Genomic DNA, 26,692 nt, shown 5'->3' on the forward strand with positions numbered 1-26,692 from the left:
TTACATAGTATACATTTTACAGTAAATGCATAAAATAGCTTATTATAAGTTTCAAGAATACAGTTTAAAATTAAGTGTTCTGAAAAAAGTACATACTTTCTCCACTAGGGGGCACAAGAAGGATGATGGGTATAGCCTGGAGAGGAGTCTGGTTAATTTTTATTACCCAGCAGCCCAGGGCTCCCTCTCCTCTGTATCTCAGCCCACAGCCAGCCAGTTTCAGTTTGGTGCTGGAAGGAACGGGCACAGCTTGCAGTGATCCCCTTTAATTTTTTTCTTTGTTTGTTTACAGAGGGGCAGTGAAAGGCATCCTATGGATGCCCTCACTGCCACTCCAGCAACCACAGTTCTTGGATGGTAGCACTGGCAACTGGGTTGGTAACTTCCGCCACGGGCTCCAGAAAAGATTGTACTCACCTTTCAGAACCCGCAGCCGGACACAAGGGGGCCAGGTAAGTGCGGCTCCCTGCTTGCAGTGAGTCACTAATTTGCAGCTTTTAACAGCCGGTGTGGAGATCCACCGGCGGTGCTGGTAGTGTTGGTCCAGGGGTATCTGCTCTGAACACTAGACCACTAGGGCATTTAGAATGGGAACACTGTTTGTAGCTGTGGTGGCCATTGTCCTGGGATCCATACCAGAGGGGGGAGCCAAGCTCCTCCTGTAAGCCCCTCCCCCACACATGATCCAGCTCTCTCTGTGCCGCCTGTCTCAGGTGTTCATCTTTCCACCTCATAAATAAAGCTGGGAAGACAGTTTAATTGTATTGCCTGCCTCAGCAGATGTAGGGAGGGAAGCTTGGGCTCCTGCCCCCATACATCAGCAATCTGAAAACCACAATTGAACAATTTAAGATTTATTTCCTGATTTTAGGATTTCCCAATCTAGCAATCTGCGCCCATACGCTACAGATCTTTTTCAATGATTTGCATATCGATTGCAGCAAGCACAGATCTGCCAATCTTGAAAGGCCCATCATTTTACTGGTAACTGTCTGCAAATCTGCTGATCATGTCCATACACTAGCAATCTACAGCCCCAATCCATCTGTGAAATCCAACTTGTTGGACAATCTGAGTAAACAATTCCAATCACTTTTTGGTTGTAATTTGCAATCTGTGAAGCCCATACATTGCAGATTTTTATACACAATCTGTTGCAACTTGCAGAATTGCCACAATCGATTGCTGATGTATGGGGGCCTTTACTCCTAGTAGCCTGGTTAGGTCATTCCTGCTGTTGCTGGATTGTTGAGTAGTATTTGTCCACTACTCTTTGGGCCTGTGTGCACACTGCTGCTGTATACTGGTCACACTGAGACATCCCAAAGGTTGGTGCTTTCTCTTATTTGTGCAGCCCATTTATGGTGTATTGGAGCTGCTTACAAGTCATTGTCATTGGGGTTCAGCATTGACACAGGTAATGTCTCAATAAGTGCTAGTCTAGCTACAGGGGTGCTCCTCTGTACCAGCATTTGTCTTACCCAGACTGCTCCACTTTTTACTCTAGAACCTTCATGAATGCAGTCATTTGCAGAGTCTGTAAAGGGGTTGGCGCAGTTGTTAGCATCTTTCCAGCAGATGCTATACAGGGATAGTGTCAGGTTGCGGCCAAGGTTTGGCCGTTACTCACCTCAGCGCCGGCTTCACCTATTCTCTAGAGCGGTCAGATGCCAGGAGTGGCAGCAGGTGACGCGCTGAGGATTACACCGGGGGCCCACTAAGGACGTCCATGTGCTCGCTCCGTAATGTGGTTTCTGCAGTTAGTCATGCACGCAGCCATGACAGTCTGTTTTCACATAACCCTTTACCCAATGGTAGCTTTGGTTGTTGTCCTCTGACCTCCAATGGACTGCTACCTTAGGGTATATACCAGGCTCTGGACAAAAGGAAGTTTCCTGTGCAATGTCGTTACTACCAGTGTTAACCTGCTGTTGCAGCATTCCAGGTTCCAAGCTCTGTTCCTTCTAGTGACTTGTTCCTAGTGTTTTCCTCGATGTGTGTACTCAGAACGTCTTCTGAGTACAATTTATTAATAGTCATCTTCTGTGCTAGCTCCGCGGCTGAATCCTCAGCATGTGTACTGAGTTCATCATTCAAGTACCATCTCTTGATACTATTCTCCTGTGCTGTGTCTCAGGCCACAGTGTGTACACTGAGTTCATCATTCAAGTACCATCTCGTGATACCATTCTCCTGTGTTAGTGCTGCGTCTAAAGCCACAGAGTGTGTACTTAGTACATCATCCAAGTACACGCTCATTATACCATCTCCTGTGCCAGCATTGTGACTAAACCACTAAGTGTGTTCTCTGTACATCACTTCAGTACAATCCTCCAATATCTTTCTCCTGTGCTTGCCCTTTGGTAGTGTTCTAACATTTTTTCCCACTTGTGCCGGATACCTGACCAAATGGCCACGGCCTGCCTACTGGGTGCAGCTTAATCCCAAATCCTGCTTGGAGGGGTCACTGGGGAACACCTCCCAGTAGGTTAGACTCCGCACCTTTGATCAGGTCTCGCCAATATCCGGTGCTAGTGTATGAGGAAAACACTAATCCAGGCCCCTCGCCTCCTGTTCCCTCCACAACCTGGGTCCACGTCTTCTAATCTCGTGGCAGAGAATCATCTTAGCCAGAGCGTGACAGTTCATCCAAGAGCAAACCTTATAGAAGGGGAAGTTCTCTGTCCTTATCTGAAGGCGATTCAGATTCTTAATTGTCCTCAGAGCACGAGGCTATTATCTTAGTCACCTCTGCAGGTGAAGCTTCCTCAGTGCCTGAGGATTCTGTGTCTAGAGTTAATGCTGAGGCTTTGATCAAGGCAGTGGTACTGCAGGTGGAGGATTCTGAACAAACTCCTAGATCCAAAGCCACAGTTTTCAAGCGTCTGAAGAAAGCAATCACCGAGTTCCCTTGTTCGGGGCAGTTAGAAGACATCCTTATGAAAGCAAGGTCTCATCCTAATAGGCGCATCCAGTCAAAGTGCATTACATCCTTCTACCCACTAACAGTTGCAGAGCAGGTGGGAGTCTCCTCCTCCAGTTGATACTCGCATCGCTCGCCTTGTTAGATCTTCCATTCTTCTTTTTGCTAATACGGCTTCCCTTACGGATTCTACAGATAGGAAGCTGAAGACTCTTCATAAGACGGCCTGTACCAATGCAGGGGCTGTTGCACGCCCACTCTGGCTTCGGCTTGGGTGGTCAAGGCCGTTTTCAGCAAAGGCATGGGAAGTGGCCTAACGAGCGGGTTCTTACCTTGGTGAGGCGGCCATTGACATGTGGGTGTTGGCATCTACTGTCGCGGCCAGGAGAACCCTCTGACTACGTACCTGGTGAGATGATGCTCAATCTAAGAAAGCGTTAGAGGTGCTCCCATATTCTTTCGACATCCTGTGGACTTGGACAGGATTGTTGCTACAGTGGCTGCCTCCAGGACAGCCTTCCTGCCTTCGGCAGCACATCCAAGGGCTAGAACTTACCTTTCGTCTACAGGGAAAGAAACAAAGAAAGAAAAAGGGACTTCATACATGAGGCACACCCCAGACAAAGAGTATAGAAGAATATGGTGTAAATTGCTGAATGAGTGAAATAAAAGAAATACTTTTATTAAATAATTCTAAAAATAGAAAACTAACACTAAACCAAAACACAAAATATCAATTGACGTATAACTACATAGCAAAATGACGAAAACAGTTATCAAATGGTTCAGAGTTGGTGACACTGTAAGTCTACTACCATTGGTATGTAGATAGAGTCTAAGAATAGGTATTGATGTACATCAAAACAATGATTTAATGAGAAGAGATATATATATATATATATATTAGAATAATATCTAAAATAATCGAATACCTTTTAGAGACCCTCTGTAGTATTAATCGCAGAGACCATATAGCAGTAATTCAGTAGACTATTAAGGTGCCATACCTGGCAATAAGGCTAACAAAAAATAAAGTATACATATATTGTATATAGTGTATTTAGAGAGGATAAATCCTCATCACTAGGCGAAAATAAGACAAAGACTAAACATACATAACCAGACAAAATGACATATATAACATAGTTAAAAAGCTGCAGATCCCACCCCAAAATTGGAGCAGAGAAAATGCTGGAGTATAATAAAGAGGCGTCCCTCTATTCAATATAGGAGAGTGTATGATGATCAAACAGGATAAATCTCTAAATAGATATGAAAGACAGTATAAGTGCTCTTACTGGCCAGACTCTGCTGTTCCACAGTGGAACAGCAGAGTCTGGCCAGTAAGAGCACTTATCCTGTCTTTCATATCTATTTAGATATTTATCCTGTTTGATCATCATACACTCTCCTATATTGAATAGAGGGACGCCTCTTTATTATACTCCAGCATTTTCTCTGCTCCAATTTTGGGGTGGGATGTGCAGCTTTTTAACTATGTTATATATGTCATTTTGTCTGGTTATGTATGTTTAGTCTTTGTCTTATTTTCGCCTAGTGATGAGGATTTATCCTCTCTAAATACACTATATACAATATATGTATACTTTATTTTTTGTTAGCCTTATTGCCAGGTATGGCACCTTAATAGTCTACTGAATTACTGCTATATGGTCTCTGCGATTAATACTACAGAGGGTCTCTAAAAGGAATTCGATTATTTTAGATATTATTCTAATATATATATATATATCTCTTCTCATTAAATCATTGTTTTGATGTACATCAATACCTATTCTTAGACTCTATCTACATACCAATGGTAGTAGACTTACAGTGTCACCAACTCTGAACCATTTGATAACTGTTTTCGTCATTTTGCTATGTAGTTATACGTCAATTGATATTTTGTGTTTTGGTTTAGTGTTACTTTTATTAAATAATTCTAAAAATAGAAAACTATTTGTTTTATTTCACTCATTCAGCAATTTACACCATATTCTTCTATACTCTTTGTCTGGGGTGTGCCTCATGTATGAAGTCCCTTTTTCTTTCTTTGTTTCTACTATACATAACTTCAGAGAGCACCCCCTGCTTATCCTAAACCTTTTTCATTATTATTACACTTATTATTTACACTCCTGTGCAATGGCTCCTTTTCCCATACCCTCCTAATATTGTCTACAGGGAAAGGCCAGAGGTTATGCGCCATCTCGACTCCATAGTTCCTCCAAGGGATCTAAACCATGTGGTAAGCAGTCTTGTTCCTGCAGTTGTGCAGCTCCCAAACCAGCTGACAAACCTGCCACATGATGGGGCAGGTCTCCACTTGGGAATCCTAGTGTGGAAGGATGACTTTTGTTTTTCGGCGAAGTTTGGATGGGAACCATGACAGACGCTTGGGTCAGGGCTGTAGTCTCTCAGGTATACACACTGACTTCCATGAAGCATCCTCTGGCGTGGTTCTTTTCTACAGGATTTCCAGCAGATCCAGGAAAATCAAGATATCTCAGGGAGTTTGTTCACTCCCTTCTGGCTTCCAGGGTCATCATACCAGTTCCCCCGTCTCAAAGAGGTACGCGGTTCTATGCCAACCTTTTCCTGGTCCAAAAACCGGATGGCTCATTTTGGCCCATCCTTTCTTTGAAGGCACTGAACAGTTATCTGCAGATTCCCAGATTCTGCTTGGAGTCTCTTCGCCCCATCATTCTAGCTATGGTACCGTGGGATTTTATGGCATCTTTGAACATCCAGGATGCCTATTTACACATCCCCATCCAAGAAAGCCACCAGTGCTTCCTCAGATTTGTGGTGCTGTCAGATCACTACCAGTTTCAGGCAATACCATTTAGAATGTCCACAGTGCATCATGTATTTACAAAGGTCATGGTGGTCATGACAGCGCACCTTCATCGAAGGGGTGTCAGAATCTTGCCTTATCTGGACGACCTTCTCCTGGCTCAGTGTCCAGATGTCTGGAGGGACCATATTTGTCCGACGTTGGATCTTCTAGTCACACGGGTGGATGATGAATTGGGGAAAGTCTACGTTGGTACCTTCTCAGGAGATGCTGCAATTTGGGAGCTCTGCTGTATTCCAGGGTTTAGCATGTCTTCCATCTGGCAGACCAGATCCAGGCCCTGCAATCCAAGGTTCACACATTCTCCGGTCATCGATGGATGTCAATCCACTCCTGCATGCAGATTCTGGGTTCCTTGGTCTCCACATTCGACATAGTAGAGTGTGCCCAATTTCACTATCGTCCTCATTAACGGGGGGTTCTGGTCAGCTGGTACAAATCCTTTCTGCACCTCAGGGCGCAGATGATAATTTTCTCAAAGGAGGTTCGTCACTCACTCCCTCTTATGGTGGCTACACTGGTCCCACCTGGACAGGGGCCACCCCTTTTGGATCCAGGACTGGGTCTTGTTCACTAAAGACGCAAGTCTTTGGGGGAGGGGGGCGGTGTCTGGTCAGCAGACGTTCCAGGGACTGTGGATGGCTCAGGAGAGCTGATTATCTATCAGTGTCCTGGAACTCAGGGAGGTGTACAGAGTTCTTTGATTGGCTCAGCCTCTCCTCCAGGGATGTCCGATCAAGGTGCAGTCAGACAATGCGACAGCTGTTGCTTACATAAACCATCAGGGCAGCTCTCTGCCGCGGCGCAATGAAACTGGGCGGAGCTTCGCCTTTTGGCCCTGTCAGCAGTTTTCATTCACGGCGTGCACAATTAGAAACTGGACTTCCTAAGCCGCAAGCACATTCATTCAGGCGTGTGGGCTCTGTATCCAGATTTCTTCCAGTTACTGGTCAGCCATTGGGGCCCATCAGGCATTGATATGATGGCGTCATGGCATAGCTACCAGCTGCCGAGATACTGTTCCTGCACAAGGGATCCTGGAGCACGCCTGGTGGATGCCATGGATGTTCCTGCTCATCTATGTCTTTCCTCCAATGAGCCAGCGGATTCTCCGCAAGGTCAAATTGGAGGGCAGCACAGTGATCCTGGTTACTCCGAATTGGCCACGGCAGGTGTGGTACGGATCTTCTGTGCCTCTCCATCGACGCTCCTCTAATTCTGCCTCTGCGGCTGGATTTTATGTCTGAGTCCGTGCTTCCATCCTGATCTGGCCCGTTTCACTTTGACGGGTTGGCTCTTGAGATGTCCATCCTGAGAGCAAAGGTGTTCCAGGAGTCATCAGTACTATGCCTAATGGGAAGCCTTCCACCGTGTTGGCCAACCTACTTTGTGTGTTCGGATAGAGATTTCAATCCTTTGTCCTTAAGGCTCTCAAGAGTCCTCTCTTTTCTGCAGGTCGGCCTGGATTAGGGCCTCCGGCTCTCTTCTTTGAGAGTACAGGTCCCTGCTCTGTCTGTGCTCTTTCAGTGGCAGATTGCACTCTTACCGGACATACAGACATTTTTTCAGGGCGTCCTTCACGTGCAGCCACCGTTTGTTCCTCCAGTGGCTCCATGGAATTTCTCCTTGGTTCTTTGGGCTCTCCAGTTGGCTCCTTTTGAACCCTATGATATGGTGGACATTTATTGGCTTACATAGAAGACTCTTCTTGCTTGCCAATGCGTCAGCCTGGCCACTGCCGACTTAAGCGCCTTGTCTTGTTGCTCCTTTATAATCTTCCATTCGGTTCCGGCTGTTTTGGGGACGTGCTTAGGTTACCTACCCAAGGTTGTATCTTGGTTTCACATTAACCAGAAGATTGTGGTACCAGCTGAGTTCTTTGCTGGAGGAGGCCTCTCTGGATGTAGTGAAGGCTTTCCGGATTATGTATACAGGACCAGAGATCTCAGCAGATCTGATTCTCTGTTTGTCTTGTATGATTTTCACAAGTGGGGTTGGCTGGCTGCTAAACAGACTTTGGCCTGGTGGCGCCGCTTGATTATCCGCCACGTTTACTCTGTGGCGGATCTTCCTGCCCCTGCTGTGGTAACTGCTCATTCTAATTAGGTCAGTGGAAGCCTCGTGGGCAGCTTAACGTGGCGCGTCCTCTGCCCATACTTTCATCCGTTTCTATGCCTTTGATACCATCGCCTCCGCAGATGCGGCCTTTGGGGGATGTGTTCTTAGCGCAGCCCAGGAGTGTCCCCTTCCATAGGGCGTAAGTTTAGGACATCCCTTCGTTCTCCCTGTGACCCCTAGTGGAGAAATAAGAAAGTCGGATTTATGGTCTTACCTTGTTAAATCCTTTTCTTCGACTCCATAGGGAGCACACACCAGAAGGCTGTATATTAGAAAGAGCAAATATACACCATAACTATATATCTTATAAATGAGAACGTCTGTTTGTCGGAATTGCGATAAACTCCGCAACCACTGAACCGATTGTGATGCGGTATTCACCATTGTGTTGGTAGTTTTCCCAGGCAGGTTTTAGGCTCTCGGCAAGTCTAAATTATTTTCAGCCCTATGCTCTGTAGAGGAGCTTTTGCTGTGAGCCGTGAGAGGGTCCAGAGCCTGCAGTAAAGAGGGCAGCTAACACCTGAGGAGACCCATTACAAAAGCGCTGGTGTACCAGCTGTTCAGGGACCCATTATGTGCAGTGATTGCTGGAGCTCCCTTTCATATGGGGAGGCTGCAGCACTGTCCGCAGTGATGAGAAGATCAGAGAGCAGTCTCTGAAGAAAACAGAGGGGCCAGCTCAGTATGGGATCTAGTCGGCATCCCGGCGATCAGAATACAGGTGCCGGAATCCCGACCATTGACATTCCGACGTTAAGTGTTAGAGTTAACCTGCAGTAAAGGTGGGTTAGGAGGGGGGTGTTAAGGGTTTAGGGTCTTTCCTCGATGCATCGGGCTTCTGATTGTCGGGATGCCGCTGTCTGTATTCTGAGCGCCAGGATTCCTACTACTGGGATCCCGAACCCACCCCTCAGTACAGGATGGGTACGGGATCGCGGTGTTTGCGATCCTAATGTTCAAAATCCCGACACTGGCATCCCAACAGGGTTAGGGTAGGGAGAAGGGAATGGTTAGGATACCTCCAAACAGGCTGTGACATTAACCGCATAGGATTTGGTTTTACACACGTACAAAGTTGCAGATTAAGTTCATCCAGGGCCGGCAATAGAAATCCTGGGGCCCGGTACACTGATGTCTCTGGGGCCCCCACTTCCTCACCACCACCCACACATCCCTCCCCTGCATGTGTGATATGTGACGCATGATAATGATAATTGAAAGATATGTCACCCTTTAAATAAAGTAAAAATACATTATGACTTGCCACACTGTCTCTCTGTCACTGATGATGCAGGCTGAAGTTCTTGTCTGACGTCTCTTCCAAGGTCATCTTGTTGACGGTGATGTGGATGTCTCAGTGGTAGGAGGGAGAGTGTCTGTCTGTAGCCAGCCATCATCCCCTAATCGCCTTTGTCAGCCCCTAGACTCTCATCACCATCCACAGCCCCTCACCTTTGTCAGCTCCCAGACTCATCACCTTCCTCAGCCCCCACCACCTTCCTCAACCCCCATTATCTTCCTCAATCACCTTCCACAGCCCCCATCACCATTCTCAATCACCTTCCACAGCCCCCCATCAAACTTACTCAGCCCCCATCACAATCCTTAATCTCCTTCCACAGCCCCCCATCACCATCCTTAATCACCTTCCACAGCCCCCATCAACCTTCCTAAGTCCCATTACCAGCCTCAATCACCTTCCTCACCACTGCAGCCTGCTGAGTCAGCTTCCACTGGTCCTCCAGGAAAAGTTGTGCGGGCGGCTGTACCGGACATGCCACCTCGTCGCCGACTGAAAGTTCACGCCTGGCCCCGGTCGCAACTGACCAACCTGGCAGAACCCAGAGCTGCCCGTGCCAGGCTACAAGGGAGATGCGCAGCGGTGGGTATGGGTCCCAGCCGTGGCTGCACTGCACCGACTGGATCAGTGAGTCCATGGCCCCAATTTGTGCCCCTTTGGACCTAGGGGGACCTCGAGGCCCCTCTGGGATCTCGGGGCCTGGTACAGGTTTCTTCTTAGACCCCCTGTCGCCGGGCCTGAGTACAGCAGATTTTGGAGTGAGAAAAAGCAGCAGCTGCTGCATCATGGCACTTCGTATAAAGTTTCATACTCTCACGCACTGATGTACAAATGTTGCATATCAAATTAATCAGTGTAATCTAGCAATGCAGTTTTGTCACTCCTAGTTGTTTTATTTATGCGAATAAGACACATTTTAAAGCGGGAAAGACGATTGGTGCAGCCTAGTTTCCTGGGACTTGGCACACCAAGAGGGGTTATTTGGTGTGACTTCAGCAACAGTGTATGAGGGCACATCTGTATTTGCTGTACAGGTAATTTTGTTGTCTTGGAAAGGCCCACAAATAGTATGAGGCTCCATTAATATGCACGTATTTGCCTTCTCTAGAACAGCAGTGCAGCAAAACAGCATGTGAATATCATTTAACTAATCTGAACTGAAGTCATTGAAATGTCTTATTAATAATGGTAAATCACAGTATTTTAACAAAGTTCATACAGTGTTTTAGTTAAGTAACCATTTAAAATGTAGTGGTTCAGTACTTCTGCAAAGAATCTCCTAAGCACATAGGTCCCATGCTGTCAGCATGCCGTCATTGTATCATTCTTGTCCACATCTATACTTGATTGCTGGTTGACCTTGTCCACGTGATGATGTTGCCAGTGTTGTAGTGCAGGAGGATAATGTGTTGAATTCACTTAAGCAAAGCAGTGAAAAAAAAAAAGTTAAAATAATGTCCAGTGGTCTCAGGAATTCGCAGAGGAAGCTAAGTCACACCTCAGACTAAAGTAGATTAATAGCAATATCATGGTTTAAAATAGTTATAGCAAAAGAATGCTGAAATAATTATATACAGTGTATGTATGTGTATATATATATATATATATATATATATAATCACAGGGGCTCTGCACTCACCATAATAACTAATAATAGTAGTAAATAGTGGGGCTTTGGTTCATTAATTGATCGGTGCCCTTAAGCTTGCAGCCCCAGTCAAGGGCACCCACTTTACTGCAAGTCCCTATTCTGTTGCTCAGAATTATAACCTGAAAATAGCTATCACATCAGTGGATATGCTATCTGTTTGAAAGCTCACAGCAACTTTGCTTTCAAAGGTGAGACAGTCACCTAGCACACCTATTGCAAAGCACCTATATCTATATTTAATTCAGCATGCATATATATATGCATATATATATATATATATATATATATACATACACACTACGTGTACAATTTTGTTTTACTGATAAGTGCTAATGACTTAAAAGTATGTTTAGTTACCGGACACTTTTTCAATTATGCATATTGTGTGGTTTGCATTTGATATTCGATCTTTTCGTTCAGTGCAAAGTAAAATAATTGGCCAGTTTTCAAATCCGTGTACTTTTTAGCAAATACTTAACATACAAAGGAAGTGTGTTCTTCCTTACCAGATGACATATTGTAGGCTGCAACATTGCACCTAATAGTCTGGGACCCAATGCTAAATGTCTGATCTCCCTACTTTTTAATTTCCTTTATTTTTGGGGGGAGGCTGCAGCATAAACCTTACTTCGAATTGGGTCAATTCTTTCTGAACAAAAAGACAATATCCATGAAAAAGCCAGTCTCTTCCAATACACTTTTATTTATAAAATATCCTATATGACATAGAACATGTTGTTACAAATGTCATAATAAAGAATCAGTTTTGTATTCAAATGATACCCCTGAGAAAACGAGTTTTAATCTGGATAATTTCACCAAACTAATTCATTCATTTTTTAGAAGTAATTTCCCACATTTTATCATAGTAATAAGATCTATAGCAAAAAGCTGTAATTTCAGTATAAACTGCTGGCCTGCAGTGGGTTAACAATATAGAATAGAGGGGAAAGGTTTGTAGAATTCTAACAAATTGACTAATTTAATTATCTGCCTGACGTACATGCTGTCTTGTACGAAAACAAGGATCTATTCTTTACTCCCTCTTAGGAGAAGATTCTTCTTTAAAGTCAGTAGTTGATGGGGACACCTGAAGAGTTCATGGGTTTCAGTGACCTTTTACTATGGACCTGCTTCCAGTCAATTCATGTTTTCCTCACAGTCAGACAGCTGTTTATTACTGTGTCTTCCCGCACTCTCTGCAATATTTTCTACTGAGACCTCGAGCAGCTTGTTAGTGGGAACTAAATATTGATTTGGCATCCTGTCGATGCAGAAAGAATGAAAAAATTTCCACCAGAGGCCCCTCAAACATTTTCATATCGACATTTTCTGGGCAGAGTGGAAAGCTGCATAGAGGATGACAAGGCCGAGACTAGTTGAAATCCCAGAAGGTTCGGTTGAGACTGCTGCTGTGACCTGTGTGATACTTTTTCTTCCCTTTCAAGTATCTCTTTTTCTGCACACATCTAGTCAGCTGGGAGGATCCCCTCTTGCAAGTGATCAAGGGCAGTTTATTGGCAGGTGAGAGCCCTGCTTCTCAAGTCATAGATTTGCTTTTGTTTTGACATCATTTACAAGAATTCTCAAAACTTTTTTTCTTCTTTTTCATGTAAGTTTTCTCTGTCTGTGAAATAATCCCACGTAGTGTGAAATCCATTGAAATATTTGATATGCATCCATGATACATGCGGCTCTTGAGAGGGGAAAACGAGGTAGCAGATTCAATACACTGATTGTAAATCATTATTTCTACACAGTATAGGCAATTAGTTTATTTTAATCTTGTACTTTATTATTATTTAATTTGCATTTTTCCTTTTCGTATATATGCTCAGCTTTTCTATGATAGAATCATGTTATTATATTTAGTGCAGTTAAACTTACTATGCGACACCTATGCTTTATGCATTTCACATTGTGCAATCTATTAATCAGGGTGACAGAGGCCTTTAGAACAAATGAACATATCTGATTTTTGCTATATTGATTTTTGTATAAAAGATGGTAATAGAATTATACTGTGTGTGCCCATTTAAATATCTTTTTAGACAAACAAATGTAGTTTTAACATCATTTGGTCAGGACAAGATGTAGCCATTATAATTAAACATATTCAGCAACTTAATTTAACCATCACTGGACAACATTCAGTATACGACTACTTCTGTGGCTTTAAAAAAGCTTAAAGTATTCCGTGATGTGCTAAAATTAATTTGCAATATACTTCATGGAAACTATTAAACTAATATTAGTTTCAAATAAGAAATCGCAACATATAATATATGAAATGTGCCGATTTTAGTACCTCCAGAGTGCAAATAATAATCCCCCTTCCATTTAAAAGGTTATTGTCTTAAATTGCATTGCCAATATTAGTAGAAATTTGCCTCCTGGCGTGGAATATACATTCTCTGTAGATGGGTGCATTACTCTGGGTTCTATACCTCTGCTAATGATGAGCGTGAGAATGTTGACTGTTTCACCCAGCCCATTTAATGCTGCTATGTAAAATATAGTGTCTGTCTGAGCGAGGTCTATGGAACATAATTGTCCAGTAGTATTGATTTAATTGCCTGCGTTTATTTGTGGACTCCTAATTATTGACTGGAGGTAAATTTAATTGAGCAGTCTTTATGAACACTAGGAAATCACTGCTGTTGCTGTTTAACATAATGAACTGCATCATATCCCTTTAGATCATTTTGAAGCTAATTTTATTCCTCTGTGACAGAACAATAATGTTTTAAAGATACTTAATTTTTTTTTTTTTTTTTTACAATCTAATCTTATAGTTTAGGGTGAAATAAAAAATAGGGAGTGGGAAGTTACCATTTACTAATCAGTAATTGCTGTTTACAGTTTAACTGCGGGGAGGCTACAACCTTCAGTGAACCATTAGTACTTTTATTGTTACCTTCCATTAAGATTTATTTTGGGGATCACATAGTACTTAAAATGTGAACTCTTTAATTGAAGAGGTTTATTTCTTCTTTAATCAGTATTTTATATATTATATATTTTTTTTTACATTTGTTGTATATGTTGAGATTGTTGTACACATCCCACCATTAATATTCAAAATGTGCACTCCTGAATGCGGCTGGATTGAAACACTAGTGAGTAGTTATCAGACAGCACAGCTGCGAGAGTAGCTCTCCTCCCTTTAGTGTAGGTTAACCATTGCCTGTATGATGAATACTATGGAAGTGTTCCTTTATCAGGTTAGACTATAAATATATTTAGAACATCTGCAATTTCAATCTACCACGGTAATCACTATAGCATCAGTCCATCTATTTCACATGGAACTCATTTCACATATCTGTTTGGATGTGTTTACCTACTCAGTAATTGTACATATATGTAAATGACATGTAAACATTACAATGTTAATATAAACCTATAAAGCAAAATAGATATTAGCTGCTTTTATTCCATTTGCTGCATTCTTTTTTTAGTTATAATTGCCAATGATAGCATACAAATGTATTATCATTTGTAAATGTGAAATATGTATAAAACTAATTTCTTAAGCTGCATACACACAACGATTTAGTAAATGAATGATTTTAGTAAACGATTTTCGTTCATTTTTTCAAGGGAAAAATGAACGAAAATCGTTTACTAAAATCGTTCATTTACTAAATGTAATGAACAATTTTTTTGAACTACAAACGATTATTGCATAATACCTTACTGAAAATCGTTGAATTGGTTAGTCTGACTAAACTACAAATGTGAAAGTGCATGAACGATAATCGTTCATCGTTTTAACTCAGAAAGTGAAGGATTTTTTTTTACGATTGAACGATAAATGATATCGTTATCGATAATCGTTAAAAAAATCGTTGTGTGTATGCACCTTTATGCTTTGTCTTGACCTCTGTTAGCAATCACATTGGTTCTAACAACTGTGTAGTTCTTAAAATGAAAAAGAAAACCTGATGTGTTACTTGCCAGCTTGTATTATGGATATCACTGCATCCAGCATTCAATATAACACATTTTTGTAAATGCTAGCATAGGATAACTTTTAATTTAGTTAACTATTTTATTTAGTCTTATGCAAATTTTGGCCTCCCGATCAGTTTTCTTTTCCTGCAAGCAATGAATCAAAGTGAAGAACACACAAAAAGTCGATTAAGGTGTTAGGTCTTCATTTAGAATCTGTTAGATGAAGACAACTGGGTGGGACAAATACATTGAGGATCATTTAAAGTTACAAAGTTTCAGGAAATAAAACTAAAAAACACATAAATCCAAGATGGGAATGTGAATTTATTTTTTCTTTTAAAAACTCAAATTAAACACTTGTTTAATTCCCTTTTGAATCGTTCTTAAATTACTTTTGCAGTCTCCATTTGTTTCCTAAAATGTGATTTATGTGTTAATGAGAGTTAGTGGCATCAGGACTGACTTTATTTTCAAGTCACATTTTTTAATTTTAATGCGCTTTTCCTTATAAAATGTGCATTGATTATGTAAAAAATGTCCTATTAAAACTATACAGTAGGTCAAATTCTAATCTTGTTAAAGTGGATATAAAAAGTCTACACACCCTTATTGAAATTTCATGTATTTGAGATGTAAAGTATATAATACCAATATAAATCATGTTGGAATTTATATTTATTTAAGAATCAGACCATTTTTTCGAATAACCGAAATACAGATTCTACAATACCCTGTATGCATAAGTGTGCACACCCTTTCATAGTAGAACTGTGGCTGTGAATTAACAAATCACATTCAAAATCATGTTCAAAAGGTTAATAACATACAGCTGCCAGCAGTGACAGCTGCTCCTGTAGGATTTCCTAGCAGATATAATATCCACTGCATCTCTGAAGATGGGGTGTGATGTGTGACAACCCACTAAAATATGTAATCTCTACCTCTTAAATCTTATTTCACACACAATAGTAAATACATACGTTAGTGAGGCACTTTCCTGTGAATATCCTTAGCAGGAAACATCATGATACAGCCTTATTTCAAAATTGTGCATGCCTTCTATTGTGACAAGCTAAGCCATCCACTTGCCTCATATAAGGGAATGTGATTAAACAATATTGTTAACTTTTATGTATACAGTGCCAGCATAGTCTTCACAATTGAAGTTGAACAAAAATAGACCAATAATGCTGCAAAAAGCCTTTGTGCTCAATTTTGTATATCACTCTTACATTTTTAGGTCACTATTCTATCCAGCTTCATGGTTAACACATGCACGCTGGAAGCCCAGACCTGTTTTTCCAGTAGCAAAATTATAAAAATTAGAAAGAAAAGAAAATAATATTTTTTTTCATATATTTGGCAAATGAAAATTACTTTATCTTAATTTTTTTTTTTTTTTGGAATCTCTGGTATCACCATTCTGAGATCGCGATAGTAGGTTCTGTACCACCTCTGTCCTTGTGAAATAGTCTTCCCTATGCTCTACAAGGGCAAGGTATAGCGAGGATACTTCTCAATAAACCTATCTCTGGTGAAAAACACCTGATTTTTGTTGGTTTTATGGATTTTCTTTCTGTCCTAAGTATTCTCCTTACTGCTTGGTTTTATGGATTTTCTTTCTGTCCTAAGTATTCTCCTTACTGCTTGGGACAGCTGAAATTAAATTTAATGCTAATGTAAACAGCTATTTTATAGTTGATATATATTTTTAATCAACAACAAAAATAATTAAAAATAAAGATTATGTAATACCTATCTCTGTCTCCCGACTATCGTCTACTCACCAGCACACTTTCTAATGCTTACATCTATGCATAAGTAGATGCCTGCTCAGCCTGTTGGTCCTTGCACTGCTTGCTCTACTTGTTCAACTTTAAAGAGAACAGCTGTTTTTAAATTTTTCTGATTTAATAGATTTTTAATCTACTGTATGTATTCTCCAAAGATAAGTATTTTATATCACCTTTTTCTGCCAACTGCTTAACTCCCTTAGTCTCTCGGTTGACCATACGTTTGAAAAATTACTAAAATATACCTTTTTCTTACCCAAAAGGCAAACATATCCAGTATCCATTCTTTCAAGTCTTAACATTATCTGCCTCTCACCCTTTAGGTCTGCCAGTAAGTCAATAAACAATGAAAATCTCTGGTATCTAGATTCCCTTGTATATTTGCTCATTGAGGGCAGCCTGGAAAATATAAATCGAATATAGCCCTTTAACAATGTGTATATTAATACTTTACTGGACTTGCTAATACAACCACAAATTCATTCTACAGTACTAATATCGGCTTGAACTATGTATTTCTACGTTATAGTAGGTCTATCTAAATATGTTTTGCCCTTGCATGAAAAAATTAAATGTCAAAGTTGTTTTACACTTAAGGAATGGATTTACATCAGTTCACTTTTCTCTATAGAAACATCCTTACTGTTACACAGTGATAGTCCTGGAGATATAAAACACATTTTCTGAAACATTTTTAAGTAAGCACTTCTAAACCACACTATGTAAAATTGCAGATTCACTTATCCACTACCACCACCTTCTGGTAAATAATTCAATTGCATTTAAGTTAATTTAAATACATATTTTACATGCTTTTGTAGCAATGCAAAGCTTTTGTAAAAACATCAAATACTGTAAGTTGTAAATACTTAATGTGTCTACTATTGGCAGTGGTATGGCAGAGAAGTTGTACACACCAGTGGATGCCCTGAGTCAGTGAACAACCTAGTACATAACTAATGGGGTAGTTTATTCAGCAGTAATGAGATTAGTACAGCTGTACTCAAAATTTTGCATATGGGAAGAAGCTTCAGTGGAGTATACAGGTCACCAGCTGGTGACTGTATGTGGGTAGTTGTGCAGGATACAATTGGTATTAGCAATTGCTAATTAGTGGTGTTAGCTGTTCGTGCGGTAATAGCATCTGTAGCAAAGTGGGACACTGTGGCACTTGTAACACAGTGACAAGAAGATTCCGTGGATGCATGGTAATACAGATGATGACCACCTTGGTTAGGGATTGAAACCTCCTTATAGGAGCAAAAATGGAGTATGTCCAGTAGCGCTATCCAACTTCAACAGCAACAGCTCAGAGGTTTTTTTATTTTTTTTTTAAATCAAGTTTAGAACATATTTTTCAAAATGCATTGAAATATGTTATTGGAAAAAAATGGGTGCACCCCCACATGTACATAAGTTACTAAAAGAACTGTACTCTCTACCCCCCCACCCCAGAGTCAATAGACCTTCAGTGGTATTATCCCCAACTCCTAGTTGTAATAGATCCCCAGTATCACTACCCTCCCACCAGTGTCCATAAGTTCCCACTGTGGCACCACTCCACCCCCAGTGCCAAATGACCATTACCACCCCTAACCTGGCAGTACCTTTCCCCATTAGGCAGAGTGTCAGGGAGGATTGATGCTGTAGCTGATTCATTCACAGAGATCAGCCTAACAGTGCTGGGGTCCCTCACCACACACTTTTATAACCGGAGCATGCGCCCCAGAATGCCATTTACGTTGCAGTCTAGGTGTGAATTCAACAGTGATGTTGGCCCTCAGAGACCAGTACATTACTGTAGGAGGAGAAAATCTTTTCTACACATTTCTTCAGTCAAAGCTGGGGTACTTAAACTGATGATACGTTTGCTGGGATGTGAGCGTGACAGCAAAAGCCCAGCTGGCTGTGGTCATATCCCATGCGACCATACCAGATAACTGTTTCAAGAACTGCACATGCTGTCTTGGATACAGGACCATTTCTACTTCAGGGTCCATAGGGTATCCACAGGATACCTTGGGGTATAGGTGTGACGTCAGTCGCTGGGCACCATAGAGTTAAGCTTTTCAGCCTCCCAGGATGCACTAGGGTCCCCCTCCTATACCCCGCCCCTGAGCCAAGGCACCTCAGTTTAGTTTGGTGCCCGGCCGGCGTCGGGTGCACCTGTCGGAGTGGGGGGCTAGAAGAGCCCCTGAAGCTTTCTTCAGTGCAGCTGTGGCTGCACATCTGGATGTACAGCATGGACAGTCAGTCCTGACGTCCATGCTGTCTTCCCTACACCCCCGCCGGTACCAGAACGCCGGTACCGATCCGGGGATGCTGGTGAGCATCTGGGGTCACAGCTAGCGGTGACCCCAGATGTTCCGGACCATGGCCGGATCCAAGGGGGACAAAGGTAAGCAGCGGGGTCCCGCGGTGGGTCCCCGCTGGTCACATGGTCCTAAGTCCCCAGGCAGGGGGCTCCCTGGGGACTGGCTGCAGCGTGGAGCCAGGCGACCAACCTGCGCTTTCCACTACCCCCTGGGACAGCGGACCGCAGCAGAGCGGTAGCGCTGCGGCGTTCCAGGGGTTAAATGCATGCCAGGGGAGCGCGCCTTCCCTGTCTCACAGCCGGCGCCTCCCCCGCTGCACACAGCCCTCTCTGCATGCTGCCGACTGGTCCTGTGGCAGCGCTCCTCCCCCAGGCCAGCCTCCTCTCTGCTCCTCGGCGGCCATCTTCTCCAGAACGCATGGTGAACGCTGCTGGAAGCGCTGGACGGAAGCATCGTGGTCTGGGTCCCCCCGCATACCTCTCCTCCGCTGTGGCTCAGGTCTGTGTATGCAGCGCTGTGTCCTACCAGGCCCTGTGTCTGTGTAGTTGAGTGATCAGCGCTGTTAGTGCAGGAATTGTTATTTCTCTGCATTGTATGTGACTGTGCTAGCGCTGCCTGTAACTTTTCTTCTCTAAACTGTCAGCTTTATTACTGTCCCTGTTCTTTCTGCTAAAGCCCTTGTGGTGCGGTGCTGCAGGGTGGTCTCTCGCCTATTTAATACTTAATTGGTGAGAGAGGTCACATACGTGGTGCCATCATGTCTGAAAGTGATTTTCCCCTCCGGCTACAGTGTACCACGTGCAAAGTACCGTTAGCGGAGGGCCTTTGCCGGCAGTGTTTGTCCATGGCGCGGCCTATTACGGTTACAGCACCGGTACAGGAGCCGCCCTGGGCTTGTTTCGCTCAGGCGTTAACAGCTTTAGTAGGCCAGTTAGCTCCGCAGCCCGCGTTTACTCTGATGGGTTTGTCCCAGCAGTCTGTGGTGTCGTCACCCATGCAGGGGTTCCCACGACAATTGGTGGTACCCCACAGTCTCCCTATTTCCCCGCTCCCGGGTTCTCAGGAGCCAGCGTGGGTTAACTCCCTGACGAGTTCTGTACAGCACTTGTCGGATGTGTTGCAAGGGGAGTCTGTGATGCGGCCTCACAAAAGGCCGGTGGCGTCTCTGTCCGCTCCTTATGAGGATGACGAAGGGACGTCTGATGATGGGGAGATTCTGGATCCTTACGATCAGGAACCTCTCCATACTAAGGACGCTGATGCTAAGTCCAAAGTATATATTCCTGGACTTATTCGGGCGGTCCGCACAGCCTTGGTGATTGAGGACGAAGTTCCCCCAGCGGCTAAATCTAAGTATGCCTTTTTCAAAGATGTGAAGGGCGATGCCACAGTCTTTCCTCTTTCGGGTCAGTTGGTGGACCATTTAGAGGAGGCGTGGAAACAACCTGGCAAAAGATACCAGCCGCAGAGACGCCTGGCGGTGGCTTATCCGTTCGTGGATAATTATTTTGCTAAGTGGGAATCCCCTCCACAGGTGGATTCTCACGTGACCCGTCTTGTCCGTAGTGCCACATTGCCGATGCCATCCATGTCCTCCCTTAAGGATGCTATGGACCGCAAGGTAGAAATCTGCCTGAAGTCCGCTTATTCCCTTGCAGGGGGGGCAGCACGGCCGGCTATGGCCATTTGCTGGGTTGCCAGAGCGATGGAGCGCTGGGCGGATTCATTAGAGGCTTCTTTTGAATCCGACTGTCCGGCCGAACAGGCGGAGTTGATTGGCAATCTCCGTGATTCGGCCACCTACATCAACGAGGCGGCTCTAGACATTAGTACTCTGGTGTCTAGAATTTCTTCAGCAGCGGTAGCTGCTCGTCGCACCTTGTGGCTGCGATCCTGGAAGGCGGACGCAGATTCCAAGAAAGGTCTGGAAGCGTTGCCGTTTACCGGAGAAGTTCTCTTCGGTCCGGATCTGGATAAGATTGTGGCCACGCTGGCGGCAGCCAAATCGGCTTGTCTCCCGTCGGCCGCTGCTCCTTCTGGTTCTGGACCATCGTCCTACGGTCATCTAGGGCCCAGGGCAGGCCCAAACCACAGTCGTTTCCTCGACAGGCTGGCCCTAAGAAATCGGTCAAGCCCCGGAAGCAGGCATGGAGTACCAGACGTCCGGCCCCCAAGCCAGATGACAAGCCTGCGGCCTGACGGTCCGGGCCTCCCTTTGGGGGATCCCAGGGTGGGAGGCCGCCTGCTACAGTTCGCCCAGTGTTGGTCGACCACTACGACAGACACTTGGGTTCTGAAGGTGGTTTCCCACGGATACGCCCTCTACTTCCGGCACAGACCCCCGGCTCGCTTCTTCACCACGGGTCTACCATCAGACCGGAACAAGGCTACGGAGCTGCGGAAGGTATTGCACACTATGCTCCAGGCTGGAGTTATAGTGCCTGTTCCATTCTCCCAGAGGGGCCAGGGTTTCTATTCAAATCTATTTTTGGTACAGAAACCCAATGGGTCATATCGTCCGATTCTCAACCTCAAAGCACTCAACAAGTCTTTGCGGGTCCCGAAGTTTCGGATGGAGACCCTACGGTCCATCATTCTGGCGCTGGAACCTGGGGACTACTTGGTGTCATTGGACATACAGGACGCTTACCTGCATGTCCCTATTCTTTTGCGCCATCAACAGTTCCTCAGGTTTGCAATCCGCAGCGACCACTTCCAGTTTCGGGCGTTACCTTTTGGCCTGGCAACAGCACCACGTGTTTTCACCAAGGTGATGGCGGTCATGGCGGCTTCTCTGCGGCTGCAGGGAGTCCGCATGTTGCCGTATTTGGACGACCTGTTATTGGTGGCAGGATCTCCAGAGCTCCTGTTACGCCACTTGGACCTGACCATTGCACTGCTGCAACGGCACGGCTGGCTAATCAACTGGCAGAAGTCCACTCTGATCCCGTCTCGGAGGATTCTGCATCTTGGAACCTTCTTGGACTCGGGACAGCAAAGGATCTTCGTGACGGAGGACAAGATCTCTGCTTTACAGTCAAGGGTGCGCAGTTGCCTGCACAGCCGCCGGGTGTCCTTACACTCGGCGATGAGGTTACTGGGCTCCATGGTGTCGGTGTTCGACATGGTGGAATACGCCCAGTTTCACTCCAGACCTCTGCAGCACCTGATCCTGTCAAGTGGAACGGGCTGCCTCAGTCTCTGAAGTCCCAGACGATTGTGCTCACCCCGGAGGTTCGCCTGTCCCTTGCGTGGTGGTTACAGACGACCCACCTCAACAAGGGACGTCCGTTCTGGGTTCCAAATTGGGTCCTGTTGACAACGGACGCCAGTCTTCGGGGCTGGGGAGCAGTTTCGGGTCCACACTTGTTCCAGGGCAGGTGGACGCCGACAGAAGCGGAGCTTCCAATAAATATCTTGGAACTCCGTGCGGTCTTCAATGCTCTCCAGCAGGCACAGCGGTTTCTCCAGGGTCGCCCGGTGCAGGTCCAGTCGGACAACGCTACCACCGTGGCCTACATAAACAGGCAAGGAGGAACTCGCAGTCGGGCGGCTCTCGTAGACGTCTCTCGGATCCTGGTTTGGGCGGAGCGCAATCTTCCGGCCATATCAGCGGTCTTCATCCCGGGAATGCTAAATTGGGAGGCGGACTTTCTAAGTCGCCAGGACGTTCATCCGGGGGAATGGTCCCTGCACCCGGACGTTTTTCAACTACTGGTGGACAGGTGGGTCTTCCAGAAATCGACCTCATGGCGTCCCGGCACAACAACAAGTTGCCGGTGTACGGGTCTCGCACAAGAGACGAAGGGGCGTCTCTGGTGGATGCTCTGTCCGTCCGGTGGACGTTCCGGTTCGCATACCTGTTCCCTCCGGTCTCCCTTCTTCCACGGGTAATCCGGAAATTCAAACAGGAAGGAGGGACGCTCCTGTTGATAGCTCCCGCGTGGCCCAGACGGCACTGGTTCTCAGACCTTCGGGGTCTGTCCGTGGACAGTCCTCTGCGGTTGCCGCTACGACCGGACCTTCTGTCTCAGGGTCCTTGCCTTCACCCGGACCTGACTCGGCTGTCTTTGACGGCGTGGCTGTTGAGACGGCCATGCTGAGGTCCCGGGGGTTTTCCAGCTCTGTGGTGCGTACCATGTTACGAGCTCGGAAACCGTCTTCCGCGAGGATATACCATCGCGTGTGGCATACGTTCTTCCAGTGGTGTCGACCGAGAGGTTATGCACCGCGGGAGTTTCGTCTGTCTCGGATTCTCGCCTTCCTGCAAGCGGGACTAGATCATGGGCTTCGCCTTGCTTCTTTGAAGGTACAGGTTTCGGCCCTATCTGTCTGGTTTCACCGTAGGATTGCTACAATCCCGGATGTGTGCACCTTTATGCAGGGTGTTCTCCGCATCCAGCCGCCCTTTGTTCCACCTGTGGCGCCTTGGGATTTGGCTGTGGTCCTGAGGGCTCTCCAAGGACCGCCGTTTGAACCACTGGGCTCAGTGGATCTTAAATGGCTAACAGCTAAGACTGTTTTCCTTCTGGCCATTGCTTCGGCCAGACGTGTTTCTGAGTTAGGGGCTCTTTCTTGTAGACCCCCTTTCTTGGTTTTTCATGGGAACAGGGCAGTGCTCCGCCTTCGGCCCGAGTTTCTTCCCAAAGTTGTTTCCCAGTTTCATGTTAACGAGGAAATAGTTGTTCTGGCCTTTAACTCACCGGGTCTTTCCCTGGGTGAGGCCTCTTTGGATGTTGTGCGGGCCTTAAGGACTTATGTTGACCGCACTTCTTCGTTTAGGAAGTCGGACGCTTTGTTTGTCCTCTATGGCTTCCGTAAAAAGGGTTGGCCTGCTTCTAAGCAAACTTTGGCAGCCGGGATCCGTATGGCTATTTCTGAAGCTTATCTTCATGAAGGCCTACCGGTCCCTCCTTCTCTGAAGGCTCATTCCACTAGGTCTGTGGGTCCTTCGTGGGCAGCTCGACGTGGTGCCTCGGCAGTTCAGATCTGCAAGGCTGCTACGTGGTCCTCTGTCCATACCTTCGTGAGGTATTACAGGTTTGACACCTTCGCCTCTCAGGATGCTTCCTTCGGGCGGCGGATTCTCCTTTCTGCACAGGAGCGTCCCCACCCTTAAAGGATACTGCTTTGGGACATCCCCAAGGTATCCTGTGGATACCCTATGGACCCTGAAGTAGAAAATATGAGATATGGTAAGAACTTACCCTTGTTATCTCTATTTCTACGAAGTCCATAGGGTTCCACAGGACTCCCGCCCTGTCGCACCTGTGCTGCAGATGGGCTTTGCTCTGGTCACCGGTTTTCCGTCTCCCTCTGGTGAGAAGGTGATTCTTGTATGTGTCCAGATCTTTTTTCTCTCTCTTCCTTCTCCTCCTCCGGCCTATGGCTTGATAACTAACTGAGGTGCCTTGGCTCGGGGGCGGGGTATAGGAGGGGGACCCTAGTGCATCCTGGGAGGCTGAAAAGCTTAACTCTATGGTGCCCAGCGACTGACGTCACACCTATACCCCAAGGTATCCTGTGGAACCCTATGGACTTCGTAGAAATAGAGATAACAAGGGTAAGTTCTTACCATATCTCATATTTTCTTCCATTATGGAAGTTGCAAATCTAATATCAGGCACCACCATTTTATGGCTGGCGGACAATGTTTTCTCTTTGACTTCTACCCCCTTGTGCCTATACAATGGTGACCCACTACTGAAACTAGTGCGACACCAATAACTTCTGCTTTTTAATGGTGTCATTAAACTAACAGCAAGATGACAAAGTAAGAGGTAATTCCTCCCTGTCACCTCTGCTTATGATATCAGTCACCATATTGGTTGAATATTATCTACAGGAGGAATTAATTGGTATCACGCTGCACTTACCTCTGCATTCAGTGAGCACAGTGATTGATGGAGTAGCTAAAGAATAGACCTTTGTTGATGATGTGGTTGCATATCTAACCCTGTCGAGATCTCGGCATCGGGATTCTGACCACCGGCATCCCGTACCCAACCCCCAAAAAGAACTGGTCAACAAAATTACCAGATTGGCACCTCTTTAATTATGTGTGTTAGTGTATATAGTGTGTATTGTATAAGTTCCTATTTTTTACATACATACTACGCTATGGAGGCGGTTTTATTATATTGATATACAAGTGTTGCATATCAAATAATCAGCAAAGTCTGCTGTTGCATCCTAGTCACATCGCATTGCAACTTAGAAGCATTTTTGGCAAAAAAAAAAAAAAAGGTGCCCAACCCTAGCAAAGTAGCATGGGACCTGACAGCTCACTCACGCCAGGCAAGTCATGCTGCGTGGCGTATTGAGGCTAGATGTATGAGAACACATCTGTAATGAGCAGTCTTCATTGCCAGACCGCTGATAAGAGGTGTTTCTCTCACTACCTGAGGACTGTGAGTTGGACATGAGGTCCTCCCACCTCCAGAGGGAGACTTCTGTGTAGTATACTTGGTACACTATTAGCGAATTAAGTAATTCAGGAAAAAAGTATGCAACCTGGGTAAAACGGCAAAAATCAAATGTCTTATTGAGTGACTCATGCCACATCATTACTCTTAATCTGCTACTTTATACTCATTCATTTGAGACAAAAAAATACTAATCTTAAGTACTTAGTACATTATTAGCGAATTAAGATGAAAGATTCGGAAATAAAACAAAGGAATTGCTACTCACGGAGGAGCGTTTAAGTCACACCATATGGATCTGGAGTGACTTAAATGCTCCACCATGGATAGCAGTTCCCGTGCCTGAGTAAGGATAAGGTGTATGAAGACACATCTGTAACAGGAGCCTGCTTACAACCCAAAGGACATGCTTTGATCGTTTATTCTGAGAGCAATGAAAACATCTTTTCGTGAATGCCCTATATATGATTGGAACCTTATTATTGATCATTTGATTGAAGATGTGTGTCTGTACTTCTAGTATTGCAAATTACATCATTAAAATGATTACCAAACTATGACTTCAATACAGTGTTTATCTGCATTCATTCTACTTTTGCACTTGGATCATTTTTAAGATAAAGCACAATATTAGTTGTACTAACCAAAATTATTGCAGTATACGTGATAAGAAAACATGTTGACAAGTTGTTAGCACACAGATTTAATATATTGAGTAGAGTTAGTGAATGTATTTAAGCTGAAGCACAAGCCAAATGCAATAGCCACTTTTTTTTGTTCACTATTTTTCAGCTCCCCTTTGCGTCTTACCTAGTGGAAGCTGTCAGCAGCAAACTCTGTGAGAATAAGAGACTGGTAGAAGAATATGCAGTGCTGAAGGCGAGAGACTCGAGGTGAAGGACATGTAGCTCCCAGTGATCTATGCAAAATAAAGGATTAAGTAAAATACAAAACAAATTAATTTAAATTTGAAACATTACATGAATATGATCTCCCTTTGAATATTATGCTGTTAAAAAAAAAAACACTTAAACCATTTTTTTACCCAAAGTTCTGATATTTATATTAGGTATTTATTATGTTTTTCTCTTTACTGATGTGTAATGAACTAATAAAAAATGACAAAATAAATACATTTCTTTGTTTGTTTGTTTCTTTTTACAAAACCTGCTGTTAATGTCAAAAGGTTCAGAAATTATCATAAAGGGCCAAATGTAATAGCTTCTGATTTGCCAAAAGTAGGGATGTTTCAGCGATTTTGCTGTGGCATATAACATATATAAAACCCCACTGTTTGCTAACATGCATGTGCTGCTGCTATGGTGCCTGAGTTGCCTCTGTTGGCCGCCG

General features: G+C 44.4%; 1 protein-coding gene across 5 annotated transcripts in view; it reads left to right on the forward strand.

Moving 5' to 3' along the window:
* Positions 1-26,477, forward strand: part of CNTLN (centlein) — a 505,942-nt gene extending 479,465 nt beyond the window's left edge. For all 5 annotated transcript variants that reach the window (XM_088457338.1, XM_088457337.1, XM_088457336.1 and 2 more), the window contains one exon: positions 26,135-26,477. In XM_088457338.1, coding sequence (XP_088313464.1) covers positions 26,135-26,239 — 105 coding nt within the window. In that variant the 3' untranslated portion in view covers positions 26,240-26,477. The remainder of the gene's footprint in view (positions 1-26,134) is intronic.
* The last annotated feature ends 215 nt before the right edge of the window (positions 26,478-26,692 follow it).

The sequence above is a fragment of the Taudactylus pleione genome, unplaced genomic scaffold (assembly GCF_031769625.1).
Source record: "Taudactylus pleione unplaced genomic scaffold, aTauple2 ptg000757l, whole genome shotgun sequence".
NCBI lineage: Eukaryota > Metazoa > Chordata > Amphibia > Anura > Myobatrachidae > Taudactylus > Taudactylus pleione.